This window comes from Bison bison, unplaced genomic scaffold (assembly GCF_000754665.1).
Source record: "Bison bison bison isolate TAMUID 2011002044 unplaced genomic scaffold, Bison_UMD1.0 scf7180017864280, whole genome shotgun sequence".
NCBI lineage: Eukaryota > Metazoa > Chordata > Mammalia > Artiodactyla > Bovidae > Bison > Bison bison.
The window spans coordinates 4,775,960-4,784,497 of NW_011494852.1; the positions used below are offsets into that span (position 1 = coordinate 4,775,960).

An 8,538-nucleotide genomic window follows, 5' to 3' on the forward strand; every position below is an offset into this window, starting at 1 on the left:
TGTCACCACAGTGACACACAGTTCTGACAGCGAGGGCCGAGAACCTGCCCTGCCCTCCCGGGGCAACCATGAGGCCCGTGCCAGCCTGAAACTCAGCCTGTCGAGCATCTGTGACAGGCTCTTGCTGCCCCCACCCCAACTGGAGCCTCCCACCACGTGTGTCTGGTCCCAGGAGCCTGTGGATACCGAGCGCGATGTCACTGTTACGACAGATGGTTTCCCAGCCCACAGCCCTGCAGATGGGATCGCCTCAAGGCTCCACAAGTCCGCCTTTCTCCCAAGGTTCCTGGCTCCTGTGCGCCTCGATACCCCTGTCGTCCCCAACAGTCCCCCGTTCCCAGAGGCCAGGCCTAGGGTCCTTGGCAGCATCGCCTCTCTCCGGGAGCCCACCCCTGGTGAGTACCATCCTTAGGATGAAGGATTGTCCCCTAAGCTCATCCCAAGTAACAGCTAGCTCAGCTCCAAAGGCTACAGGTGCTGTGCCATTCATTCATTGATTTCCTTACATATTTAGTGATTACTTGTATATATTGGGCTTTGTTCTGGGCTCTGGGGACATGGGTGTGCTAAGTCGCTTCAGTCGTGTGCTAAGTTGCTTCAGTCGTGTCCAACTCTTTGCAATCCCATGGACCAATGCCTGCCAGGCTCCTCTGTCCATGTAATTCTCAAGGCAAGAATACTGGAGTGGGTTGCCGTTCCCTTCTCCAGGAGATCTTCCCAATCCATGGGAGCTGGTGGTAAATGAGACTACAGAAATTAACACCTTAACTGGGGGAGATGCCCTGTCTAAATTTTTTTTTTAATGGAGGAGAGGGAAAGAGTAGCTTTATTACTTTGCCAGGCAAACAAAGGGGAAACGCAGTAGGTTAGCACCTCAAGAACTGTGCCCCCCTCCCTGACCAGACTTAATCTGTAAGGAAAGGGTTAAGTGTACCATGAAGTGAGGTGCACTATGGAGAGAAGGAAGAGAAAGAAAGGGTTTAGGGAGTGACAGGCGGGTGATGGATGGTGAATGATGAGAAAAGGTTTCAGGGAGAAGATGGCATTTGAGCAGAGATCTGCAGGAGGGTTGGGAAAGGAGCCCTGGGGACTGAGGAAAGTGTCCCAGGAAAGGGGACAACAGTTGGGATCGGCCCAGCCACCTTGGCCTCTTCAGATCAGCTGGAGAGTAAAAGTGTCTTTCTCATTTCCTCCCTTGCACCCCCAGAAGTGCCCAGTCCAGTCCAGGACTGCCCTGGACACTGGGAGGACCCCAGGGCGCCAACCAGCTTCCTGCCCCCAGACCCCCTGGAGCTGAGCAATGTGGGGACTATCGTGCACAGACTGCAGGCTGCCTTCCAGGAAGCCCTGGACCTTTACCACCTGGTGAGCCAAGCCCCAGGGTCAGGGGAAAGGGCTGAGGGGGGCTCCCTGGCACTGCCTGGCCCACGTGGCCCCTAACAAGGTGGGCGCCCCTTGCAGATGGTCTCCAGTGATGAGGTGAATGCTGAACAGCGGCAGGCACGAACTGAGCTGGCCTCTACCTTCCTCTGGATCCACAGCCAGTTAGAGGCCAGTGACTGGCTGGTGGGGATGGATGTGGCCACAGCCCAGGCCCCGCCCAGCCCAGGTGCCCCCTCCCCGCCTACCCTGTGCCCCCTGGCCAGCCCAGATTTGCGTGCCCTGCTGGAACACTACTCAGAGCTGCTGGTGCAGGCCGTGAGGAGGAAGGCACGTGGGGACTGAGGGCCAGCAGCCTCTCTGTCGCAGCCCTGTGTTTCTGAGGAAATAGGTATTTTAAGCAAATAAACAGACAGCTTGCAGAAGTGGTGCCTGGTGCCTGTCCTGGCGCATCCACAAAGCCCCACTCAGACGGATGTGGGGAGAGAGGGGAGGAGGACAGCCCAGGGAACTCACCAGCCATGAGTTTGGGCACTGCAGGAGTGACGAACCCAGCACCTGGCTCCGACGTCGCCTGTCCCCAGCCCACTGAGCTGCTGGCCCCTAAGGAGGGGGCCAGCCCTTCTTCCCAATGCCCAAGAACCCACTGGAGCCGCTATGACCACCGTGTGCCAGACTCTGGCCACCAATTCACATATCCCCACAACACTGTCTCACGGTCCCTGGGCCAGGCCCACACTGGATCCTGTGAGCTCCAGGCTTTTGTTCCCATTTGCAGCAGGGGAAAGTGAGGAAGGACAAACAGGCTCGGCTACTGGACAATCCAGCCCAGGCCACCCAGCTGCTGGAGCTAGTAATTCCTTCACCAGCAGGACTGTGTCCAGCTCCAACATCCCATGGGCTTCCAGCTCTGGGACCAGCCTCCCCAGGCAGCAGGCATCTAGCCACATAGTGTATCTGCTGAGAAGACACTACTGGGAACACAAAAGCCTTCACTGTCCTGAGTCTACAAAAAGGAAGCGCAGCAGGAGCAGGGCCCTCCCCTGAAGCCCAGTCCTATCCCGTGTTCTGTGGGGCCCGAACCCCCACTTGCCTGTGAGTTCCTCTGGGCTCTAATGTGATCATGGCTCTCCAGAAACAGGTTCAGAGAGATATCCAGGGTCATGCCTAGGGCCCCACAGAGCTGAGACTCAAACCCAGGCTTGCCTGGTGGTAGAGCCAGGCCCTTCAGCCTGAGGACGTGGCCCTCTGTTGCCCCTGTAAACACTGAACTAATTATGCAGTTGTTGAAAAGTCTTCCCAGCCCCCAGGAATTCCTGGTCCCATCTCTCATCACTGTTCTACACGTTAGGAGTAGAGCAAGGAACAAGCAAGGGACAAGCAGAGCATCATGCATTCACCTAGAGAGCAAAAGATAGGAATTAATACGATAACTGTGTAACTGCAGGTAAACGGAGGGATCTCTCAGTCACTGTGCTGGTTAAAGGCCTGCCTTAGGTGACATTGAAGCAGAGGCTTGATAGAGGGGACAGGCAGTGTGGATAATTGGGCAAGTATTTAGGCAGAGAGAATTGCTGGTACAAAGGCCCCGTGGCAGGCTCAGATGTGAGGATGAAAGGAATAGCAGTGAAGCCAGGAGGCTGGACTGGAGTGGGCTCAAGGAGATGGTAGGAGAGGAGGTGGGAGGGAAAATGGGTCCCACCAGGCAGGGCCTTGATGTTTTAAGTCATTTTAATCTGGGACTTCCTGATAATCCAGTGGTTAAGAATCTGCCTGCCAATGCAGGGGACAAGGGTTCCATCCCTAGTCTGGGAAGATCCCACATGCCACAGAGCCTGTGCTCTAAAGAGCCCTCAAGCCATGACTGCTGAAATCCATTTGCTCAGAATGTGTGCTCCACAACAAAAAGAAGCCATCGCAATGAGAAGCCCATGCACCACAACAAAGAGTAGCCCCTGCTCGCCACCATTAGAGAAAGCTCCTGCACAGCAGCAAAGACCCAGTGCAAGCAAAATTAAATTTAAAAATAGAAAAAAAAAATTAAATCCAAGACACATTCACAATACAGGTTTTTCTCTAAAATCCCTGATCTTGGTGTTTGTGAGATGCCCAGTGTTGCTTATTTCACAAGGTTCCCTTCTTTCTTCCTGCCTTAGGGAGCCCAGGCAGCTCAGGACATGTAGGTGGGCTGCATTTCTGTCAGGAGGCTCCCTACCTGGGTTCACAGGCCACCCCTGAAGACTGAAGACCACTCTCCCCGCCCTGGCCTGGCTCAGCCAAAGCTGTAAAATCTCTGAGATGACTGGACACCAAGGGGACCACCTTGAGCCTCTGTCCCTCGTGGATTTTCCCCTCCTTCCACGTTGTATCATAGTTAAGGTGTTAACTCCAGGAAGCAAACACCTGGCTTAAGGGGCCCCAAGCTGTAGGGACATTTGTTACTCTAGATTCTGTTATTGCTCTATTCCACCCTTTGTGAGTCTGAGTTTCACTCCCTGGCTTAGGCCCTCATGGTGGCAACACAGCTGCCGTGGTTCCCAGCGTACACCCTCACCTAACTAGGAGCAAAGGCACAAAGCTGGGCACCCGCCAAGGTTGTAGGGGAAAAGTGCCAAACCTTCTTAGACACCCTCCCCTTCAGGGCAGTTGCAGGCAACAGGAATGGAAATAGCTTTGATTTCCTTGATTCAGCCATTCTTTCCTGGGCATGTTACTGTTTCAACAAAATTGGATTCTCTCAACACAAAAGGAGGGTGGGCTGGCAGTGTGTCTGCCAGTCTCCACCTTCGCCGAGCTCTTCAGTCTTGGAAGGGCAAGACTTTCCTTAGACAAACCAACTGGTTAAGAAACCACTGCTGGAGCTTCCCTGGTGGTCTAGTGGGTAGGACTTTGCACTGCTAATGTGGGGGACCCAGGTTCGATCCCACATGCCGCAACTTGAGTTTGCATGCCACAACTAGAAGATGCAGAGCGCCACAACTAAGTCCCAGCACAGCCAAGTAAATATTTTAAAAAAGAAACCACTGCTGGTGAACGTGTGAATGCGGCATTGTCCCAGCAGGAAGCATGCTCATGTGGGATACTTCAAAGAGTTCAGCAGAGGGATCATTTGTGAAGAAGTGGACAGGGGAACCTCAGGGCCAGTACAGTACCCTAAAATGGTACTAGAGGAGAGCTATTCCTTGTGCTCAGACCAGAAGGCACAGGGAGCAAAGTGGAACCCAGAGGAGAGGGGCTGCCCTGAGGGGAGCAGTGATCCTGGCAAGAGGGGCTCCATTTTCTGTGGGGCCCCCCATTACCAAATCCTACTGAAAGCCAGCAGGCACAGGGGTCCAGGTGATGCTTCCCACCCCAGTCAGCCTCCAGGACCCAGGACAGAAAGGGGACTGGGGGCAAGTAAAGACCCACAAGCCCAGAGTTCTTCCCTAATGTGTTTTCAGCAACAACTCAGGAACCAGTTGTTCCGAGAGACCTGGTGTTGGGCATGGAAAACTAGACACCAGAGAGCCACAAAATGGCTCCCATAACCCATTCACCAGCTCGTTCTTCAGTGCCGCTGGGCCCTGTACTACACGACTGACAGGTCCTAGATACTGGGCCCCCAGACCTGGGCCAGGCATGCCAGGCATACTGCATAAAGTCCAGCAATTGAGAGATGGAGACACCTAAAATCACATTTCACGGGCCGATTGAAACTCAGATGCTTGCCTAGCCACCCCACCCTTCAAGACCCTGGTGGTCTAGTGGTTAAGACTCCCGAGTTTCCACTGCAGGGGAGGCAGGTTCAATCCCTGATTGGGGAACTAAGATCCTGCATCATGACTGCTATGTGGCCAAAAAAAAGACTTTCAAATAACCCCCATTTATCTCTGTCACATGCCAGACTCTGTGCAAAGCATTCCCACCTGGTGATCTACATGGATTTTCAACACAAACCAGTGGTAGGAAGACGCATCAGTCCCATTTCCAGATGAAGAAACAGGCTCAGCTAGATATGGCTTGGCCCAGGTTCCATGGAGATAAAATAGCAAAGCTCTGGGCCCGCAGACTTCCAGCACTAAACTCCCTTGTTTCTGAAAATGCATTAGTAGGACTGACTCTCCAGGAATGTGAAGAAATGAATAAATATTGCTTCATTCACCACCAAGCCTTTTACAGACTTCCTCTGCCTGGAGAGCCCTCCCTGTTTATCAGAAACCTTTTCTCCATCAAGTTTCACACCTGGAAAGTCATCCCTGAACCCTTAGACTGAATCAGGAGCCTCTTCTGGGTCCCCTGAGCCCCCTGGCTTTTCCCCACTGAAGCTGGGTCCCTCTGCCTGTGCTCCATAGCCTTGGTCATTCTGGGTATCTCCCCCATGGACTAGGTTATGTCTTCATTTTCAGTGCTAAGGTAGGCCTGGCCTGTTGTTGGATCTCAGGAAAATGTAGGTGAATAAGTGAAAAAAAAGTTAACTGCAGGGGAATATTCAAAATCCTTAACCCCTGGCTAAGAAACCAATGACCAATCTAGAACAGAGCCTGGCCAGAGTGCTGGGGTTAGGGTCCTGGGAGCCTCTGGCTGTGTCACGTGACCCCTCCTTTAGTTCCTGAACCGTAGGAGGGTGGGGGAGTGGTGTCCCAGACAATTATTAGGAGCTGGACTAGTGTGTGTGTGTGTGTGCACGCAGGTGCGCATTCAGTCGCTCAGTCATGTCCAACTCTTTGCGACCCCATGAACTGTAAGCCTGCCAGGCTCCTCTGTCCATGGGATTCTCCAGGCAAGAATATTGGAGTGTGTTGCCATTTCCTTCTCCAGCGTATCTTCCTGACTCAAGAAATGAACCCAAGTCTCCTGTGTCTCCTGAATTGGCAGGCAGGTTGCTTACAACTAGCACCACCTGGGAAGCCCCTGGACGATGAATAAACCAGTATTGTAATGTTCCCTACACTTGAACAGTGCTTCTGGCCGACCATCAGCTCTTATCCTCTGAGGATCAGAAAAGTAGAGATTCTTCTTGAAGATGCTCAGTGTGGACTCTCACTTTGATCTTACTAAGTAGACCCTGCTGTCCCTCCATCCTCTGGAGCAATCACAGTCACCCCCTCCCCTGATTCCTCATACAGCTGCTGTGATTTGAATAACCAAGAGGCTGGTGGATGTCCGGTAGTGACTAATTTGCTTGGCAAACAGACCCTCTGGTTCTGGGCCCTGCTGGTACTATGGAAAGACACTCAGCCTCACTGGGTTCTCTGTTTCCTCTCCCCACGCCCCAAGAGCCACCTAGGTTCCATCTTGCCCTGCTGCACCTCCTCAGAGGACTTAGGGCTTGTCTTCCCCTGGAGGCTGGAGAGTGCGCTGGGAAACCTGGCAGAGGAGAAGCGGGAGGAGTGGCAGGACCCAAGGCAGAGGTAACCAGAGCTGGCTAAGTCTGCCCCCAGGGCCTGTCAGGAAATTTGCATGGAGAGAACAAGGCTTCTCGGGGGCTTCCCCCTCCCTTCCCACCTGGGAGAGTCATCCTGGACCTGAGGTCTGACAGCAGGTGGAGGAAGCAGCCGCGTGTGTGGAGCTGTCGCCCTATTCCCAGAGGTGATGCCCCGTGCCTTTCTGGTCAGGAGTCGGCGTCCACAGCCACCCAACTGGGACCACCTGCCTGACCAGCTCCGGGGAGACGCCTATGTCCCAGGTGGGCCCCTCTCTGGGCCTGGAGGTGAGGGGCAGGGGAGACATAAAGCATGACCACCTGGTTTCTCTACTCAGACTGCAGCAACCTGGGGGGGCCGCCGGCACACCGGACTTCGGGCCTTGGGGACTCTTGGGCAGCGGTGAGTCTGCGGCAGGCGCCCAAGACCCTGCTTAGTTTCACCTCTGCCCGCTCTCAGCCTCGAGAGACCCTGACTGCCCCTTACTCCCACAGACGCCTCCAGCCTCAGGACCTACCCCACCCAATGCCCTCTCTGCTGGGAATGCCTTTCCTTTCTGAGTAGTGGGCTCATTGTTAGGCCTTCCCCTAAGCACTGTGTCTCCAGGGATTCTGTGCCCAGTGGGGCAGAAGGACAGATTCAGGCCCATAAATGGATGGTGATCTATGTCAGAGAGTCGGACAAGGTGACAGGAGCAGGATGCGGGGGTGGAGGAGGAGCTTGGGGCCTCTCAGAAGAGATACTCAGCTGTGAGTACCCTGGAAGAAGGAAAGCCCTAGGCGGGATGTGAATGTGCTGGAGTTTTATTTCAATTTTTACTGGAACAGGACTAGAACAGGACTGTTCTAGGCTATGGATGTTTAAGACAAAAACTCATTCCTTCCTGAAGCTTATCATCTGGTGGGGGTTGCAGGTATAGATAATAAAATTAGGGGAAAAAATACATTGGAAGATGGTATGTACTATGGAAAAATATAAAACAAAGTAAGGGTGATGGGGGCCAGGTGACCAGGAAAGGCTTTGTGGGTGGCGTTTGCTCACACAAACTGCAGTCTCCATGGTTCCCGGTTCTAGGCACTTCATTCCATCCAGTGGAGGGGAGTTGGGGTCCTAACCCCCCTGTCCCTCCCACAGCCCTCCCAGGGCACTCTGACTGCCACCCCTAGTAGCCCCGGGACCCTTGGCTGCCCGCTGTGCCCCAAGACCTTCCCATTGCAGCGCATGCTAACCCGGCACCTCAAGTGCCACAGCCCTGCTCGCCGCCACGTATGCCACTGCTGTGGCAAGGGCTTCCATGATGCCTTCGACCTCAAGCGCCACATGAGGACACACACAGGTGAGCCATGGCAGGGACTGGGAGGGGCTTCTGGCGGGAGATGGGAGGAAATGGAGGGAGGTGCAGGGGACTCAGAGACTCCAAGCACCTGAGTTCTGTGCACAAGTGGTGCTTGTGTTTGTGGGGCAGGACTCAGGCCTCAGTGGGCTAGGAACACCACGCACCTCAGCTCCCGGCCAGGGGTTGTCAGGCAGTGCCAAGTTGGGGGCCTGCTGAGGGATATGGGGAGAAAACAGATAACTGGTTACAGGATTCAGGTCCCAGACTGCAGGGTGCAAAAGGGAACATCATAATGAGGAAGGTGGGGACACAGGTGTCTGGTCCATGTTTGCACTGGGCGGAGAGGGAGCAGATGATGGGATGCAGGCCAAGGTCTGGCGAATTTGGAGCAAGAATGTGTGTGTGTGTGGGGGGGGAATG

The 8,538-nt window shown here is 54.2% G+C and overlaps 2 protein-coding genes across 2 annotated transcripts in view; both read left to right on the plus strand.

Annotated features, from left to right (window-relative positions):
• Positions 1-1,887, plus strand: part of WDR62 (WD repeat domain 62) — a 49,203-nt gene extending 47,316 nt beyond the window's left edge. Inside the window, exons 32-34 of the mRNA XM_010849303.1 lie at positions 12-395; positions 1,208-1,365; positions 1,462-1,887. Coding sequence (XP_010847605.1) covers positions 12-395; positions 1,208-1,365; positions 1,462-1,725 — 806 coding nt within the window. The 3' untranslated portion in view covers positions 1,726-1,887. The remainder of the gene's footprint in view (positions 1-11; positions 396-1,207; positions 1,366-1,461) is intronic.
• Positions 1,888-6,950: 5,063 nt separating this feature from the next.
• Positions 6,951-8,538, plus strand: part of OVOL3 (ovo-like zinc finger 3) — a 2,078-nt gene continuing 490 nt past the window's right edge. The window contains exons 1-3 of the mRNA XM_010849054.1: positions 6,951-7,045; positions 7,120-7,184; positions 7,917-8,118. Of these exons, the coding sequence (XP_010847356.1) occupies positions 6,952-7,045; positions 7,120-7,184; positions 7,917-8,118 (361 nt within the window). The 5' untranslated portion in view covers position 6,951. The remainder of the gene's footprint in view (positions 7,046-7,119; positions 7,185-7,916; positions 8,119-8,538) is intronic.